The sequence below is a fragment of the Gopherus flavomarginatus genome, chromosome 3, assembly GCF_025201925.1.
Source record: "Gopherus flavomarginatus isolate rGopFla2 chromosome 3, rGopFla2.mat.asm, whole genome shotgun sequence".
Classification (NCBI taxonomy): Eukaryota; Metazoa; Chordata; order Testudines; family Testudinidae; genus Gopherus; species Gopherus flavomarginatus.
Genome location: NC_066619.1, coordinates 99,912,301 through 99,931,912, shown reverse-complemented (window position 1 = coordinate 99,931,912; position 19,612 = coordinate 99,912,301). Strand labels below are relative to the sequence as shown.

Sequence of the window (19,612 nt, the reverse complement as noted above, 5' to 3'; positions counted from 1 at the left end):
CAAAACTTGGAATGGGGAGGAAAGCATTGACCGGTGTTGGTGAAGATCAGAAGGCGATGAGGGGTGAGCTCCAGATGCCCAGCATAAAGCAAGTGTGTGTGTTGCCTTTCAGTGCTATGCTATTGCTGTAGAAAGTGGCAAAGCTAATGAAACTCCACAGCAGTGCAGAAGGAAGTTGGTTTGCAAATGGAATGCTTGTCTTTGAAAAACTGAGGTGCAAGCATTAGACTCAGACTCATAGGTCAGAAGGAACCAATATGATCATCTAGTCTGACCTCCTGCACAAGGCAGGCCACAGAACCCTACCCATTCACTTTTATAACAACCCCTAACCCAGGACTGAGTTATTGAAATCCTCAAAATTGGTTTGAAGACCTCAAGCTGCAGAGAATCCACCAGCAAGCGACCCATGCCGCACGCTGCAGGAGAAGGCGAAAAACCTCCAGGGCCCCTGCCAATCCGCCCTGGAGGAAAATTCCTTCCCGACCCCAAATATGGCGATCAGCTAAACCCTGAGCATGTGGGCAAGACTCACCAGCCAGCACCCAAGAAGGAATTCTCTGCAGTAACTCAGTTCCCATCCCATCCAACATCTCCCCGCAGACCATTGAGCAGACTTATCTGGTGATAATCCAAGATCAATTGCGCAAATTAAACTATCCTATCATAACGTCCCCTCCATATACTTATCAAGCTTAGTCTTAAAGCCAGAAAAGTCTTTTGCCCCCACTACTTCCCTCGGAAGGCTGTTCCAGAACTTCACTCCCCTAATGGTTAGAAACCTTCGTCTAATTTCAAGTCTAAACTTCCTTATATCCAGTTTGTACCCATTCGTCCTCGTGCCTACATTAGTACTAAACTTAAATAATTCCTCTCCCTCCCTAACGTTAACCCCCCTGATATATTTATATAGAGCAAGCATATCCCCCCGCAGCCTTCTTTTGGCCAGGCTAAACAAGCCAAGCTCTTTGAGTCTCCTTTCATAAGGCAGGTTTTCCATTCCTCGGATCATCCTAGTAGCCCGTCTCTGGACCTGTTCCAGTTTGAATTCATCCTTCTTGAACATGGGACACCAGAACTGCACACAATATTCCAGATGGGGTCTCACCAGCGCCTTATATAACGGTACTAACACCTCCTTATCCTTGCTGGAAATACCTCGCCTGATGCATCCTAAAATCGCATTTGCTTTTTTAACAGCCGTATCGCATTGGCGGCTCATAGTCATCCTGCTATCAACCAATACCCCAAGGTCCTTCTCCTCCTCTGTCGCTTCCAACTGATGCGTCCCCAACGTATATCTAAAATCCTTATTATTAATCCCTAAGTGCATGACCTTGCACTTTTCACTATTGTATTTCATCCTATTACTATTACTCCAGTTTACAAGGTGGTCCAGATCTTCCTGAATAGTATCCCTGTCCTTCTCCGTGTTAGCAATACCCCTCAGCTTTGTGTCATCCGCAAACTTTATTAGCACATTCCCGCTCTTTGTGCCAAGGTCAGTAATAAAAAGGTTAAATAAGACTGGTCCCAAAACCGATCCTTGAGGGACTCCACTAGTGACCTCCTTCCAGCCTGACAGTTCACCCTTCAATACGACCCGCTGGAGTCTCCCCTTTAACCAGTTCCTTATCCACCTTACAACTTTCATATTCATTCCCATCTTTTCCAATTTAACTAACAGTTCCCCATGTGGAACCGTGTCAAACGCCTTACTGAAATCGAGGTAATTTATATCTACCGCATTTCCTTTATCTAAGTAATCTGTCACCTTGGGGACATCAGTTGTATTCTGAGGAATGCGGTGGTAGGGGTCCCTGCTTGACATGAAAGGATTTTAATTCCATTGTCAAATCCTGTGTGCTATCTAGACCTTCTTTGAGATTTCCATTGATATCACATCACCCAAACAGTGGTTTATAACTGCACTGTTTCATAGGTTGAAGCACTTAATTAATCCTGAACAAAGTAAAAATGCAAATCTGAGATTATTTGATTATACACACAAATGCTGTTAATATATGGAAGAAAAAGTGGAATTTGATCATTGTATCTTAGCCACTCTGCAAACAGAATTTCTTAATTCTACAATACACTAAAAGCACTATACAATGTGGAGCAGAACTCTTTATTCTATACCAATTGTACTTCTCTCAGAAACCTCAATTTCTTTTCCCATTATTTTGTACTATTTCCATTGACTATTTTTTTTCTACTCAATTCCTTATGATGATTCAATTATTATGGCACTTAATATCTCCCTACTATCAGTATTCTCAAATTTACATTGGTTTTCAGTTTGTGCTTCTGCAGTTAAAGCAGATGGGGCACAAGATCATAGGATAGGTATGCTTGCTGTATCAGGGCACATACCCTGAATTGGACCTCCTGCAATTTCTCTCATTTATCCATACTAAGTTTACATCAGTGTTCAGCCCAATGTACTATGCCCTAAAGTAGCTTAGGGATGGGGTTGGGCACTGTGGAACAGCTTCTGCAGGAGAGACTAAGGGATCCCCACCTTAGAATGTCCCATAGCACAGTGTTTGAGCACTCCCTGTGGAGAGGTGTGAGACCCTCGTGTTCAAATCCTTTTCCCCTTGTGGCAGAGAGGGGGAAATCAAACTGGAGTCTCTCACATCTCAGGTGACTGATGTAACCACTGGGATAAAAGTTATAAGGTGGGCACCTCCTTCAGCTGGATTTTGAATGGGACCTGAGCTGGTAGGTAAGCTCAGAGGCTGCAACTCAGGTGGTAGTTGAACAAGGAAAGACTTTGAGGAACTGGTCAGCAACATCGCAGTAGGACATGACGTTGTCACCAAGACACTGGATTGTTGCAGCCCACTCTACCTGTGGTTACATAGGACATTCACAAAGAAGTCACAGTTTGTGAACAAAACAGCGATCCATTTCCTAAGCAGAAAGAAGCACAGGAAGCCCAATACACTGGTACTCCGCAATTTGTATTCGCTCCCTATTCATTATTAGTCACCTAGAGATTCTGGTATTGATTTATAAATCTCTTTAAAGCAACAGGCTTATGCTATCTCAGACATCTTCTCAGAGCCACCACAGCAGTTGATTATCTTTTAAATACATTGTGGTAGACACTGTCACAGAGTGACTTTCCCCTGCAAGAAAGGGAGCAGGATTCAGTGCACCAGTTGGGCTTTAAGGGGAGGCACCTGGACTTTACAAAGGAGGAGATAGCTGCAGATGGGTTGTCAGATGCCTGCAGACACTGCAGGAAGTAAGAAGGCTCCTGTAGGACCCTGAGTTAACAGGCAAAAGGCCTAACTCCAGGCAAGAGGTGCTGGAAATACAGGAAGACAAACCCTCAGGGAGGAAGGGCTGTGCCCAGATTGTGACTGGGGAGAAAGAAGGGAACTTTAAAGAGAGGACAAATACTCATGGATGAAGACTGTGTAAGCTTTAGTTCTATTTTTAAAAGACTTTGCGCACGATTTAATAAAAAAAAATCCCCTCCTGCAGTCCAATTTAAATATCTAAACTGCGTAGACCGGTGGTTCTCAACCAGGGGTATGTGTACCCTTGGAGGTACACAGAGGTCTTCCAGAAGGTACATCAACTCATCTAGATATTTGCCTAGTTTAACAGGCTACATAAAAAGCTCTAGTGAAGTCAGTATAAAATAAAATTTCATACAGACCATGATTTGTTTCTACTGCTCTAAACACTATACACTGGAATGTAAGTACAATATTATTTAATTAATTTTATAATTATATGGTAAAAATGAGAGAGTAAGCAATTGTTCAATAACAATGGGCTGTGACACTTTTGTATTCTTATATCTGATTTTATAATCAAGTAGTTAAGTGAGGTGAAACCTGAGGGTTTCAAGACGAATCAGACTCCTAAAAGAGGTACAATAGTCTGGAAAGGTTGAGAGCCACTGGAGTAGACTTTCAGGGAGCTTGAGTTAAGGGGAAACTCAGGCAAGCCTCTTGGCCAGAAGGAGGTGCTATAGGGCAGAGATGTCCTTTGACAGACATGTATAGACTGAAGGGGTTCCAAGTGAGCCAGACGTAGCCTTTTGAACTCCTCCACAAAAAAAAAATATCTAGAATAGTCAGTCCTACCACCACCAAAGATCACCCCTTAGTCAAAGCATTTCCCAAAGAACCACAACAAAACTTGACAGCATACCAGAATGGGAAACCAATAGTTAATGCAAGAAGTAGGACAGAACTGCCTGCATGTCTGGACTGTCACAGCGGTGTGTGTTTTATTTTATAACCTATATACAGTGTCTGCCTATGGTGGTGATAGGTACTTGAGAAATGCTGATTAAGTATTCTGATGTACTTTGATACTGTACCCTTAACTGCAGCACTGTTACCAGTGTCCAAAAAAAAATCATAACTAGTAATTTCTACTTAGTGACATGTAACCGAAGAGGAAAAATAAATTCTAGACTTTACCGTAGTTGCTTGGAATAAGTCCAGTCCTGCCTTTGCAGGTTCCCTTCCACCAATTTGTGTCACTCTGGAGAGGAAGGGAGGGAAAAAAATTAAGAAACAGTCTATTGAATTTTAAACTTAGTGGTGTCACATGTAGACTGACTACTGAAATAATGTTACTCACCATATCTGAAATGTAGATAATATCCCCTTCTTCAAAATACAACTCATCTGGCTGAAAAAAAATTACATAAATATGTGTGAAGAGATAAAGCAAGTACATGAAAGGAGCACAGCACCTTTAGTTTTTGGTAATATTGCACCATCCCAAAATCTCCAGTGTCAAGTCAACTGCTTGCTAGTCATTTACATTCTTGGCAAGTCAAACTACAGTAAGAAATGTGACAGGCAGTAATGTATGAGGCATGTACACTAGAAGAGGAAGCTGGTCATCTTCCTACCATGGATTGAATGCAATAATTTAAGTGCAATGGGGAGTAAATAGGGTATTGGTTTAATTCTTCTACACAACACATTTTTTGGGCAAACTGAATCTGTCATTTATCTGTATGTAGTGATGACATGCAATCGAGTTTTTAAAAAACAAAAATAGTGCGGAGAAGGAAATATCAAAGATTCTAAGACATCTCAACAACTTGACTTTGGGGGGAGAAGGGAAAAGCAGAGGAAGGCACGTGTGTGAAATCTTAGGTGTTACAGTGGGGCTATCACACTCTTATCATTAAGGTTGACAGCTTACCATTTAATAGCAAATTTTCTAAATGCTCTAAAATCTACACAGTGCAAGTAAATGTCTTGGAAACTGATGAAGGGGATCCAGGATAGGGTCCTCCAAATTTGAGGTTGTTTGAGCAAAGGATTTCTGAGATACAGATTTCTCCTCTCCCCCCTCCCAAAAACATTAAAATAATATCTTAACTTTTTGTGCCTACCTGGGACTACCTAAGGCTGTGATCCTCCCCAAACTGATAACCATCCCCTTGGTATTGATCTCAGCTAGGATCTGGCACCTACTGCCCAGTTGGAAAGCAATATTTGAATAGTTAGTCAGCATAAAAAATGGATCTACAATTTGACTTGCACCAAACTGACAAGGCACAGAAAGTCATGTGTGTTTATGCTGCAGGCAGGAACTCTACTGCAAATCAATGTTTTGTAGGTAGTGTGACACCACAGTAAATGAATGGCTCAGACATGCCCAAGTAGCACCCACGTACTAGGAGTTCAGGTGTTGATCTCGGCAGCTTTCTGAGAACATGGGGTGTGGATATTAGCTGCTCTCTGCCTGCAGTCGGCAGTGGCTCCTGCTGAAGCAAAAATTCTGGTTTTAAGAGCCAACATTTCAAAGTGCTCTTAAAATCCACACACATGCTTCAGTTGTTTTGAAAACTGCTATCCTGTAACTCTATTTCCTAGTTTTCAGAGGCTTGTGTATAATCACACTTAACATTCTGGAAGGGTACAAGGCACTGTGAATAACCTTTAATTCTGTCAGGTTTTTGGCAGTGAATTGCACTCATATTTGCCTCGTAACACCCTTTTACCTACTCTAAAGGAGGCAGACTTCAAAAAGATAACTAACTCCTGTACTACCACCTTACTGATTTGTAACAGAAACCCTCCAAAAATATTCTTCTTATCCTGGGGATTCTGCTAGGGAAAGGCATCTTAAATTCTTGGCAGTACTCCACAGTAGCCCTTCTGGCAAAGGCTACTCAGAAGATGTGCTTATTCAGCATGAGTACGAAATGGCAAACTTTTTAGAGGCGGTTTGGTTTAGGTTTCTCTTAACTACCAGTCCAATTAACCTAATTAAATGGGACTAGAAAAGGAGCAAGAAATGGTAGCCCTCAAACCTGCAAACATGATGGAGGGGAAGAGGGTTAGTGTCCTGCTGAATTTTTATGCTGCCTTTGGGAAGAGGAAAAATAAATGAGCCCAAGTCTCAGAATCTGCTAATCCTCTATTGTGGACATGGTGTACCAAGGGGACACCAGGGCTCACAGCATTACCTAATGGAAGTTGCATGCCGAGGAATCTGAGCTTGAGTAAGAAATGGACAGTGAATTCTTGTTTAGCACTGGAAACTAGTTATAGCTCTGTTAAACCAATCATTTTAGTTTTTATTTACATAGCAGTGTAACGAGGCTGTTTATGTTTTTTTTAGAGTCCTGATACACTAGCCCACACAATTAGATCACTTTGTTCTATGAGTGATATGAAAACCTAAATACTTACAGTTCTGGGTTCAAATGTATACAGGGCCCTGAACACTTTGACCTGTCCTAAAAAGAAGAGAAAAAACATTAATGACAGAGGAATGGAGATACTTCTCCCTTCCTTAGGGCAGAATACATCATCAGCATTACAGATCTAGCTCAAAAAATCAAAGCTGCACTTCCTCCCCAGACTGACAGGCAGGGCTGGTGCAAGGATGTTTTGTCCCCTAAGCAAACTTCTACCTTGCTTCCCCCCACCCCACAGCAGCTCCCTCCCCTCCCCCTCCCCGCAGCAGCTCCCCATCCGCCACCCTCCGGCACTCTCCACCCCGCCCCAGCTAACCCCTGCTCCACGCACGAGCACCCGGTGGCTGCTTCATTTCTCCAGCCTCCCAGGCTTGTGGCGCCAATCAGCTTAGGAGCCGCAAGCCTGGGAGGCGGGAGAAGTGAAGCAGCCACAGCGTGCTCGGGGAGGAGGCAGGGCAGGGGTGAGCTGGGGTGGACAGTTCCCCTGCGTGTCGCACCCCTCCTCCTTACTTGCTGCAGGCGGCCCTCCCTGCACTTCCCTGCCCCAGTTCCCTCCATCTAAATGCCAGCGGCGACCGGGGCAGCCGAATCTTCAGCCCCTGCGGTTACTGCCAAAGAAAATGCCGCCCGCCAAATTCTAGAATCCTAGGTGACCGCCTAGGTTCCCTAAATGGTTGCACTGGCCCTGCTGACAGGGACTGAGCGTGCTTGGCAGGTGCAGGCGCAGCAGGATGACAGAACCCTTCTCCCTCCCCTGGCAGGCCAATCTGAGGCAGCATTTGACCCTGCATAGCATCCTTCCCCCTTCCTCCCCCGCCATGTATCACCTCTGCTCACATGCTGAAGGTCTAACTGATTGCCATATCTAGAGGCGGGAAGGAATTTTTCCCCAGGTAATATTAGCAGAGACCCTGGTGGGGGGAGTTGGCCTTCCTCTGCAATCTCAGGTACAGATCACTTGCTGGTTTGAGCTAGAGTAAATGGTGGAGTCTCTGGAACTTGACGTCTTTAAATCAGGCTTTGAGGACTTCACTAACTCGGGCAGAGGTTATGGGCCTATTACAGGAGTGTCTGTAATGTGCAGATCAGACTACATGATCATGAGGGTCCCTTCTGGCCTTAAAGTGCGAGTCTATCATAGAACATGTAAATGATTTAACTACTGATGCTCTCTAATCAATGACCTGCTTCTGCTAATTAAGTTAAAGGATACAAATGAACCACATAAGGCCAGCCTGGCTCTCAGAGAGGCGGGAAGGAATTTCCCGCCTCTCTGAGAGCCAGGCACGGAAACATGATGCTCAGAGACTTTTAAGACTCTCTTTCCAACTAAGAAAGTGGTTTGTTTGAAAACAATGAATAGCCAAATACAGTTTACAAAAATGCAATCCTTAAAGGGCTTGCAGTGGCAAATCGGAAGCAGCATTTTGAAGTGCTGTGACTATGTTCTGTTACAAACAAGCAAGATGAGTACAAAACTGTGTTTTATAATGTAATTAAAAAAGAAAAAATATTCTCATTAGAAAAAGGATTTTTTCCTCCGAGTAACTTGCAATTTGTTTTAATCGCAGTAGTATTAATGGAGGGTTGTTTTTAAATAAGTGCCTAGTGTTTTCCTGACAAGAGGGAATAGCTTTCTCACACTAGGGTTCTTCTAATCAGTTCTTTCCTTCCCCTAATTCCAACTCTTCCGTACTAGCCTGCAGTTTTTACATAATACCATGTAACAATCCCCTCTTCTATGACACTCACTACTAACACATTCCCTGTCTTCCTCTTCTTCAGCTCAACAAAATTATCCCTTATGTGTGAAGCTACTTATTTCAACATCTGAGTGAGGCTGAACTTCCGGAGAGGAAGGGGAGGGAAAGCTATCAACTCTATTTGGTTAAAATAAGCTTTTTGCTTCTGAAGTAGAAGAAACGCAAATTGGCCTGGGGAGCTGTTTATTTCTTCTGACTAGAAAATAAACATTTAAAGTAAAGTAATAAACTAATATTTAATAGAGCTGATGCATGGCAGGGTGAGTTGATGCAACTCTATTAGAATTCAGAGGCCCAGTTCTCCTGCTGTAGGATACAAACAGTTCCCACTGATTGAATTATTCATATTCTCCCACAGGAAAATAGGACTCCAGGGACCTGATTCTGACTACTACTGTGACTGCTCTGCATTGCTGTTGCAACATCAAATAGCCAATAAGCTATCTTAACTAGCTTCAAGGGATACCCTGAGTGTCATAAATCACTATTTTAACATCTGGTGTAGGGAGATTTGATGCAGCACCTCTATGCTCTCAGGCTTATTTAATTTTCTAATGGACTAAACTAACCCTGGGCTGGCTCTACAATCATGGGCCTTGAAACTGGCATACAGTCATCATCATCATCCTTCCACCCATTAGGTTTCACTGGGCACAGTTCAAAATCTGGGAGCAGGTGCCTAGAATTGATTTGGGTAATAAGGGCTAAATCCTAGCCCCAACACACAGCATAAATATTGGATCATGCTTTAGGTCAGAGGTGGGCAAACTTTTTGACCCTCAGGCCATATCTGGGTATGGCAATTGTATGGCTGGGTATGGAAATTGTATGGCAGGCCATGAATGTTCACAAAATTGGGGGTTGGGGTGCTGGAGTGGGTGAGGGCTCTAGGGTGGGGCCAAAAATGAGGAATTCAGGGTGCAGGGGAGTACTCTGGGCTGGGACTGAGGGATTTGGAGGGCAGGAGGGGGATCAGGGCTGGGAGAGGGCGTTGGGGCACAGGAGAATATCAAGAGTGCAGGCTCTGGGCGGCACTTACCTCAGGCAGCTCCCAGAAGCAGCGGCATGTCTCTACTCCAGCTCCTACGTGGAGGCACTGCCAGGCAGCTCTGCGCACTGCTCTGTCTGCAGGCACCGCCCATGCAGTTCCCATTGCCCGCTGTTCCTGGCCAATGGGAGCCGTGGGGCAGCATGCAGAGCCTCCTGGCTACCTCTACGCATAGGAGCCGGAGTGGGGACATGCCACTGCTTTTGGGACTTGCATGGAGTGGGGCAAGCCCTCGACCCCACTCCCCAGCTGGAGTGCCAGAGTGGGACAAGTCCCAGACCCGACTACCTGGTGGGAGCTTGAGGGCTCGACTAAAACATCTGGAGGGCTGGATACTGCCCCTGGGCCCACCCCTGCTCTAGATATTCATGGGGCTGAGGGTAGGGAAGAAAGGAATACCTCCCAGGCCTCAGAACAGCACTAGATCCAGTAGCTCCTGCATGCCTCATCTCCCAGAACTCCCTGATGAGTTGGGGCCATGGATTTTGGAACACTTGTGAGTTATTTCCATGGCCAAGGAAGAAACTCGGTAGGAGAATGATTTGCCTTTAAACAAAAGGTTGTGGGGGCAGGTAGGTGAGGAGAAAAAAGATAAGTGCTTTTTCCAGAGTCTCTAATCAACACTGCAGACCAGGATGGATTTGATTTAAATCACTAGTCAGGAAGACTCAATTTAATCATGGATTTCTACATAAAAGTGCATTCTTGTTGGTTGTTATAACCTTAATACATATTCTTCACAACTCAAATATTTCATTTTTAGAAGGTACACACTATATATATTTAAAGTGATTTATTTTGAAAACTTTTCCGATTAGTTTTACAGCTATATCAGAAAATGAATGACTGTTTTGTTATTTCATTTACCAAAGGTAATTGAAGCAGATATTTATGAAGTCATTGGGAAGTGAACTATCTCCAATTCAACAGATTAATCATTAAATATTTGTAGGCATTTGCCAGGCTGTATTAGAAGAAGAACATCACCAGACAAACATTTAAATAATTTTATTTAACTAAAACAACGTTATGTATTCTGGATTTTTTTCTTCAACAGCAAACATATTATATTTTAACAAAACAAGCATATGAATTTTAGAATTTTTTTAACTTATTTTTTGAATTTATTAAACATTCAAGTTTTTTAAAATCAGGTTTGTTTCTGTTAAAATTGTTAACTAAAATAGTTAAATGAAATTAAAAAAATTAAATCAACTGTCAGACAGGTCAACATGAGAAACTTAAAATACTGGCTTCTGCAGCTAAATCAGTCATCTTCACCTTCATTTTCGCACTGGCAGAAGAAGCTACTGCTGTTAAAAGTGAGATTATCACTTCAACAGTCTCTGAATCCAAGTGCTTAAGTGACTTCTACCAGTTCACTGGTGTGACTTTCTTAAAAGATCTGCAAACAAATTTCTTGAATGGTTCTTATTCCCAAACTGGGTCTCTTTTACAGCCTGCTGCCACTATAGGTTTTCCCGTCTAATGAGAGAATGGTATGGTAGATGTCAAATCAATGAAGGCTACACTCAGAAAGACCTCAAGACTTCTGGAATATGCTGCTCAAACAGTTTCACTTTTGTTTCTACTGCCTGTCTCCCCCTTCTCACATTTATCTCCACACTTCTTCTCCTTGCCCAGGTCTATTCCGCCTCCAATGATTTTCTAGTCATTGAACTTTTTGAAACTTTGCACTTTTAGAGTGAAGTAAGGGGTTGACTCTGTGTACACAAATTTGCAGAGAGACAACAGGGTTGAGGTCTGTCATTTCTCACCTCTATATATTATTTATTTATTTAAAAACACTTTTGCTGTTATCTCTGGAGACACAAATCCAGTTTGAGAACTGCAAAACTAAACATCTCTGATGGTATCTTCTAGACCAGTGGTCCCCAACCTTTTTGTAACCAGTAGCACATTCATGTTTTCAGAAGAGCGTGGCGGGCGCCAACAATTTTTCAAGGCTTATTTTGTATTTGTACATTAAATAATACAAAAAAAACATATTTAATATTACATAATATATGAATTCAGAGAGAAACTGGAGAAAAGCCGCGAGGACAGAGAACACCGTGCCCGCAGCCCTGGAGTACTCTGTCCCCAGCAGGCGCAGGGCCCCAGATTCTCTTCTCTGCTGGGCAGTAGGTGGGCCCCGCACCTACCGGGGACCAAGAACATCAGTGCCTGCAGCCCCAGAGTTCTCTGTCCCTGGCAGGCGTGGGGCCGCAGCTTCTCTCCCCTGCTGGGAACTAGGCAAGCCCCGCACCTGCCGGGAACAGAGAACACCGTGCCCGCAGCCAGAGTTCTCTGTCCCTGGCAGGTCCTCGGCTGGGCACTGGGTGGCGCACATAAATGCCCCGGCTGGCACCATGGTGCCCGTGGGCACCACATTGGGGACCACTGTTCTAGATTGGGCACTGAGTCCCATTAGGTAGATGGAAAGATAAACCTAAGTAATCTATACAGAAGCCCCTGGAACCCCATAAAATTGGGTCCCTAATCCATGAACTATTGAAACTCATTTACAAAACTTTTCTTAAACATCACAAGAATATATTGTCTGATACTATAGAATTAGAATTTATAAGTCCTATTCCATGATGAGATATCTTTGAGTTTTAATTAAGATAGGTTTTTTCCCCTCAAAAATTTGATCAAAAAAATCCAGAAAGTGTAAAAAATCTGTTTTGATTTTTTTTTTAAATAATTGATTTTTAGCCACCCTGTTAATATTCCCACTTTGTGCCGATGCCCTGTTAATATTCCCACTTTGTGCAATCTGAACTCATGAATCTCTCAGGTCCAGAACTAGTACAGCGGAGATGTTGCAAATCAGAATTAAGATGCAGTGGTAAGGCCATTTGGAGAATTTTATACAGAACATGCTTGTTCTATATCAAGTGATCTTGGGTATCACTTGTCTCATTTCTCTCACCACTAGACTCATGCAAAATAGTTCTTCTTCTTTGTGGATTTTAAAGGTTCACTATTAAGAACTGACAAAAATCAACTGCTTGAAATTTTTCATTGGAACTACTTCAGGGAAATTAATTTGTTAGCCCTAGCAAAGCTACCAAGGTCTAGCATAGGTATTTCTAATGCATCCATCACAGTATTTAATGCAGGATATTTAATATCCTGATGCTTCAAAGACTTATGAATGCAAGAAGTCCCACTGAATGCATAGGTCTGGATGAGTATTCTATTGAACAGATTGATTAAATGTAGATAAACTTGCAAAATGGAAGGCCATAGACTCATAGACTCATAGACTCTAGGACTGGAAGGGACCTCGAGAGGTCATCGAGTCCAGTCCCCTGCCCTCATGGCAGGACCGTGATGATATGCCATGCATATCTATTTGCTAATGGTGGCCTATTTAGAGCACCTTAGCTACAGTAATACTGTATCAATCAGCACCTAAAATAATGTAGGTGCCAGGAGCATTTAACAGTTGTTTCAAAAACAAACAGTATTGGGATATCATCAAGGAAAAGGTATGAAAAGTTATTTAACATAAGATTTACTTGCAAATAACTTTACAAGTGAAGTTCAGGTGTCCCACTGTTTAATATTGGGAACTTCATTTATTCACAGAGGTCTTGATCCTGCAATCTGTGGTATGTAAGCAGACTACTGCACTTACATGGAGCTGGGCTCTGCAGAGGGACAGCAGTCCATCCAGTGCAATGACTGTCCAGACTGGGGCCGGAAATAACAGTTTGTATTTCCTATGTAAGCTGCTCAATATAATAAAGGTGGTGGTGGTGGTGGTGTGTGGGGTGTGTGTGTGGGGTGTGTTAAAACAAAAAACCCCCCAGCAATACAGTACTCCTTAAATCCACTTTCTTAGTCATGTCTGGCTAGCAGAAAGTTTTATTTGGCTAACAAGGGGGCCTAAACGATCAGTGAATCCAGAATGTAAGCATTTGTTTAAAAAACAAAAAAACCCAACATTCCTCTGGTTCCAAAGACTTCCCAAGTACGAATGTATGCAGTGTTCTCTTCTGGGGAATGAGACTGATCCAGTGCCTTTTCTTCAGTTTTTCTTAGCTCAACCATGAAATTAACAAGAACCTTATCAGTTTTACTACTGACATTTTAAAATCCTGTTTGCAAGTGTGAAGACCTATTAGTGGCTGCATTAAAACAACTAACACTTATAAAAGTTGTCAAAAATAGGAACTAACCCTATGCATATGTTACACCACAAATGACCGCATAACCTTATTCTGTATACCTCGGTTTTCCTCTAGCCATCCCTCTTCCCTATCCAATATCTCATTTTAAACTGTAAGGTTCTTGGGGCAGGGCCTCTTCTCTGAGAAGTGCTCTGTGCACCTATGTGACTATGTAATTTAAACAAAAGAAATTATTTAATCTGGAGGATGTAGAAGTAATGCATTTTTAGCTGTTAATAGCACACTCCAAGAAGTCTGCCACAGATCTATGTCCAGGCAGTCCTTGACTTAACGACACAATTCGTTCCTGAAAATTGCGTCGTATGTCGAAATGTCGTAACTCGGAACTGCAATACACTCCATTGCAGGACAGAGCATTGTAATGTTGAAACAAACTGTCATGGGTCAATTCAGAAACGTCCTAAGTGCCATTCGTAGTAAGTTGAATGTCAAAATCAAGGACTGCCTGTATTATTCTCATTCAGAAACACCACTGGACATAGTGCACAGTCCAAGAGCACAGCTGGCAATGGCAATTCAATTTGTCAGGTTTGCAATTTTTGTAAATAGGATTAATATCCTCAACACACAAAATTAAATAGTAAACTCTGAAAAGGGCCATGTGTTTTGAGGATAGAATGGAGCAGCTGAAAGAAAAAGGAGGATCCAACACTTGCATAGTGTTAACTATTGAATAACTGAAATTTTCATCTTACTCTCATTTACCTCATTTGAATTGCCAAGAACAGACATATCTGGAATAGGGCACATTGTACTAATCTTGCTTCCTAGCACATACAGGGTAGAGAGCAAAGTTTTCACGGGATAAAAGAAAATAAATACAGCAATCCCTTGTTCAGGAAACACTTTTTCCACTGACCCAAGAACCAGGTTCTCAGCTTAACCAGCTGAAAAACATGTTATATGATTTCCCAAAGACTGTAGTTGCCCAAACATGAAGTCGGAGGTGATTGGGTGGAGGGACGCAGCATCAGATTTTACATGCCAAATGAAGTTATAATAGATTGTGACAGGATTACTAAATACGTACAGCTGTTGTCCAATACTAAATTTTCAGATGTTAAGCAAAATTTGTTTAGGATTCTTTTTTTAAAGTAATCTTCATTTGCCCCCCCTCTTCCCCAGAGTTCTCAAACTTTTTTCCTAATTCTTAATAGATTATCTCATGGTTCAGTCCCCGTCCAATTTGCAATCATAACATTCCTGTGTCAACTACAGTTGTTGCAGATATGCAACACAGATATTAGGAGAGTGCTTACATATTTTTAGATATCTTCACTGTGATTTTTCTTTCTTTCTAAAAAGAAAGGCCGATCAACTATTTCTTCCTCCCATCTGTTCAATTTCTATCTACTACTAGAAATACTTCTCTGCCACCTGGTCTGTCTCTTCTTTCTGCTCTGCTTTTCTGGACATTCCTCTGCTGGTGATGGCCCCAATACCTGAAGACAGCTCCTGTTTTCTTTTCCACTTCACTTATGTAGTAACAGCCCATAGTAGAGGTAGCTAGACTTGCTACTCCTTATGCATGCCTGGTTTTACAGACTGAACACCTAGCAGCTCTGAACAAGAAAGACCAGCACAGTGTGACCAACCACCACCAGGAGGTGCTCCATGGGAAGAACAACTGCTACAGAGTATCCCATTGCCAAGGAAATTATACTTCTGGATATGGTCCTCATAGCTTTATATGTCTACTTCTTTGTAAGAGTGGGTACCTTTCAGAACATTTAGAACCACAAAACAAAGATTCATAGGACATTGATAGTATTATAGGCTAATACAAGTAGCCTTATCAGGATGAAAAGCACAATACAGCCTTCATATAAAAATGGCTTCTTAATACATTTAAAAAAAGACCGACAGCCTCCCCCTGAAATGGCCTGCCAAGTTATTGCTGTGAAAACTATGTGTGCACAAGGCATTCTCTCAAGAATTAAGAAGTTTAGAAATGTTCAGTCAATTAAAAAAACTCTAAATATCCCTTTAGAAAGTATCTGAGAGGTAATCTAGTTTATAATTTATCTGTACATATAGGTCTACAGATTACAAACTCATTGAAAAACCTTCTTTAAGAAAGAAATTCTAACTAACCTGTCTGGTAAATTAGAAGATTACCCATACACACTTGGGTCTAAAAACTGAGTCAACCCTACTGGGAATCCTCTGAATTTTACTCAGCTATAATCTTTTACAGGAAGACAAACAGTGATAGTTCTATCAGCATTTTCTTTAAGCCTCATTTTCAAAGGGACTTAGCATTCAGCAAGGACGGGCAACATCAGTCACAGGCTGAAACTTGGCATTTAAATGCCCAGCTGATTTTTATTTTCTATTCTTTACTGTGCTCATCACCACATCATCTGACTGCCTTCCATAGTGCAGTAAGCAATGTGAATATACATCTGTCACATTTGTTCTCTCCTCCTCTCCCCAAAGAGAGAAGTGTGTGGTGTGTCTTGTTTTGGTAGGGCTTTTTGTGCTGTTCTTGCTTGGAGTTTTTTTTTTTTTTTTTAATTTATTTCTTCTTTAAATATAGCTGTTGCTATGTGTTTGTTAGAGAAGACAAGGTCAAAGAAATGGGTCTTACACTTGGAATGGAAACAAGTGAGGTCTGTAATGGCCCTTACATCCTGGAGGAGTTATGTTCCTTGATTTTTGGACAAGTCCTAGAGAAAGTTCCGTCTCCCATCCAGACAAGCTTTATTCTTATCGTTGAGTTCCACTGTGCCAGATGTGCAAAACTGTCCCCCATGGGTGGCGAGTATCATAGGCTAGGGGAGGCTCTGCCTCCCCAAGCAGCTGTTGTGGCCCGGGCCATGCTCTGCTCTCAGATCCTCTCCTGCCATTCCTGGCGTTGTACCCTGACCCAGGCTGGCTGGGGCTGGCCAGCATGCCCAGGTATATTTGTATTGCTACAGTCCAGCCAAGAGGTGATAAAGGCATGAATAATATTTATATACCTAATGGGTGGTGTGTGTTCATTGTGGGGGCAATAGTTTGATACGGGAATGTCCATTTTCAGGTCCTACAAGGGGTTTTGCTTGTGTGACTTTAAACAGTCAAATGCAAATAAGTTACTTTTAAAAATTGGCTATTTAGTCAACCATATCAACTAAGTACTTTAAGTATTTCAAGAAATACAGTAAGTGGCCAAGATATTGAAGATGAAAAATATTTTACTGACCACGTGGTAATTTTATTAGAGGCACCAGACACAGCTCCACAATTACTTTGGAGTTGAGTTCTGCACTTAAAATAGGGATTCAACCTCTTATCTGTTAAAAATACAGTATATTCTACCCCAAAATACAGCACTTAATATGGAATTTTCTGGTCATTGAAAAAAACTATACCAGATTTTTAAAACAAACTTTGTAACATCTAAATAAGGATGTTAGCTATTCCAACTACATTATTCAGGAAACTGGTCCTTACTTGAGAGTTTAGTTAGATTAAATTTGTGTAAGGGTTAAGGGTCATGTCCTGCCCAGAGGCCCTTCCTTCTTCCATTCAGATAAACAGGTGAAGCTTCTGTTCTCCTGGTCTCCAAACACAAGAACAAGGGGATATTCAATGAAACTGAGAAGCGGCAAAGTCAAAACTGATAAAGGAAATAGCTTTGGTTGAAAAAGTGTTACCCTGTGGCAGTGAGTTCTAATGTATCATGGAGACCAATAATTTCACAAAAATCAAAGAGGGTCTGGACACTTGTATAGATAGCAATATCCCAAGTTTTGACAGTTAATGTTAAAAAGATTATTGGAAGGGATAGAAAACCTCATGTTTGAGGGCTTAACCACCCTCCACCTATTATGGAATAGGATGAGACATTCATGGGGGCAGATTATCCCACCTCGGTCTTCTGTGAATTTCAAGCACTTTCCTGAAAATTGACAGGATACTAGACTAGATACATCATAGGTCTGATCCAATATGGCAATTTCTAAGTTCCAATGACAATTTTGTTATTAATTTTAACAGAACTAAAACTGATGGTGGCTCATTAACCATGATTCCGTTGGTAAATATGTATTCCTTCACAAAATGTGCGTGTTTATAATTAAATAATTTACTTCCTTGAGTAAACTCAGCATGTATTATAGCTTTCAATTTCTCTTTTTAAAAGAGATGCTATCAAGAATTTTAAGTCACCAGATAACTTTCCTTTGCGTAAGCATCCAGACTGGTGTAGTTAATTTCTTCCTCTTTTTTAAAGAAAGTTACATGACAGATAAAATACCATTTTTAATTCAAAGTCTAAAAAGGGGAAAAAGATCTGTAGCATATATAAAACCCTCGATTACTTCACACACTTATTTTAGAAAATACAAGAACTAGTAAAGTGTTAGCATTTTTTAAAATGGAAATAGACCATTCCCTACTTAACAGGGAACTAGATTTAGGATCTAATCAATGCTTAATTTGTGTCAGAGCTAACCCTGGGCACTTCTAGGATTGGCAGTTCAAAATCCTGGCACCTCTGCATTTACTATGTCAGTTATGAAAGAAACAAAAAAGCTCAGGCCTTGGCACTTCTTTTATTACAAATTAAGCACTGAATCATCTTGATAGCATCTTTTCTTAAACGGAAATTTAAGCAACAGGATATTGTCACATATTTGCAAATGACAGAAAATTCAGTAGTTTAAGGGTGACAACTCTAAGCACCTTAAAAGTCATTTGATCCCAATAAATCATACCTCCTATGGAGCCCTGGATCCTTATCCGGGGCTCCATTCAACAGAGGACAAACTGTGTTTTCAGGCTTTGGAAGAAGACAGTCTTCTGTGCTTTGGCAATTTCAACACACTTTTACTAATCAAGCCTTGAGAGTTCACAAATCCTTCTCTGACCTTTCATCAGTTACTGTCACAACTGTAATGCCTTCTTTGTAATGATGACTGAAAAAAATCTTGTTTTTTAGGCACAAGTCTCAGATTTATACCAAGTATTAAATCACAGAATGCTATCGCAAGTAAGGAAATCTGCTCCCAAGGCGGGTGCTTGTTAGGACACCTCTTCCCACGTGGAGGCACCCCAGTGACAATCAACTTCAACTTTCTAGCCTGACACGCCTTAATTGCAGAATAATGCTCCGTGCATATGTTGCAGATTCTTCAGCAAGCGGCCTTAGAAGAGCATTTTAACCGAGGCTTGTTTCCGTCCTTCCGCAACTGTAGTGCAGCACCGAGTTCGCTAAAATGATCTCCAGAGCACTACTAATTGCATTTGCTTCTGCTTCTTCCTCCTCTCACCAGGACTAGCTCAGCTCACTTCCTACTTCTCCTCGGCCAGTAGCAAGTGCGCTCTGACAGTGACAGCCCGAGCCGCGTCCCAGATAAAAAGGAAGCCCCTCGCTCTGGAGCCATAACCACTCTGGCGCTCTGCCAGCCCGAGCAGCGTCCCCATCCCACCCCCTCTTCAGCCCATCGCAAAGGCGGCCCTGCACCGGACAAATAAAAAGGGAACAAGAAAAACATCGCCCACGTGTCAGAGCCCAGCTCCGTGTCTAGCACCGAGCACGAACTTCGAGCTCCGCCTTGCACCCCGTGTAATGCAAGTACTGGCGGGGTGCAAGGCGGCTGCTGTTCCTGGGTAGGAGGCGCGCGGCGACGGGCCGCTCCCTTACCTGGTTTGGCTGGTTTAGGTGGCGGCTTGGACATCGCGGCGGCTTGGCTTAGTGCAGAGCCGGGAAACCCCTTCCTTCGCCTCCCCGCAAACTGCCCTTGGCCGGTCCGTGCTGCTGCCCGGCGGCGCAGCCCCTCCTCTGCAGCGGGCGCGGGGCTCAAAGCTGAGCGGCGGCGCCTGTCCCAGCAGCGAGTCCCCGAGGCTCGATGAGGAAGTGAGAGGAGACAGAGGAGCAGCGAGCGCGGCCCTGGGCGCTGCTCCCTCTAGG

General features: G+C 42.4%; 1 protein-coding gene across 3 annotated transcripts in view; it reads right to left on the bottom strand.

Annotated features, from left to right (window-relative positions):
* OSTF1 (osteoclast stimulating factor 1) overlaps positions 1-19,604 on the bottom strand; it is a 33,153-nt gene extending 13,549 nt beyond the window's left edge. The window contains exons 1-4 of one of the 3 annotated variants that reach the window (XR_007773177.1): positions 19,346-19,604; positions 6,690-6,736; positions 4,615-4,665; positions 4,452-4,515 (exon numbers count right to left, since the gene is read on the bottom strand). Coding sequence is in view for 2 of the 3 variants with exons in the window: in XM_050944236.1 (XP_050800193.1) it covers positions 4,452-4,515; positions 4,615-4,665; positions 6,690-6,736; positions 19,346-19,379 (196 nt within the window). In the remaining variant the exon portion in view is untranslated. The remainder of the gene's footprint in view (positions 1-4,451; positions 4,516-4,614; positions 4,666-6,689; positions 6,737-19,345) is intronic. The other 2 variants (XM_050944236.1, XM_050944235.1) reach the window with 2 other exon arrangements.
* Positions 19,605-19,612: the final 8 nt, after the last annotated feature.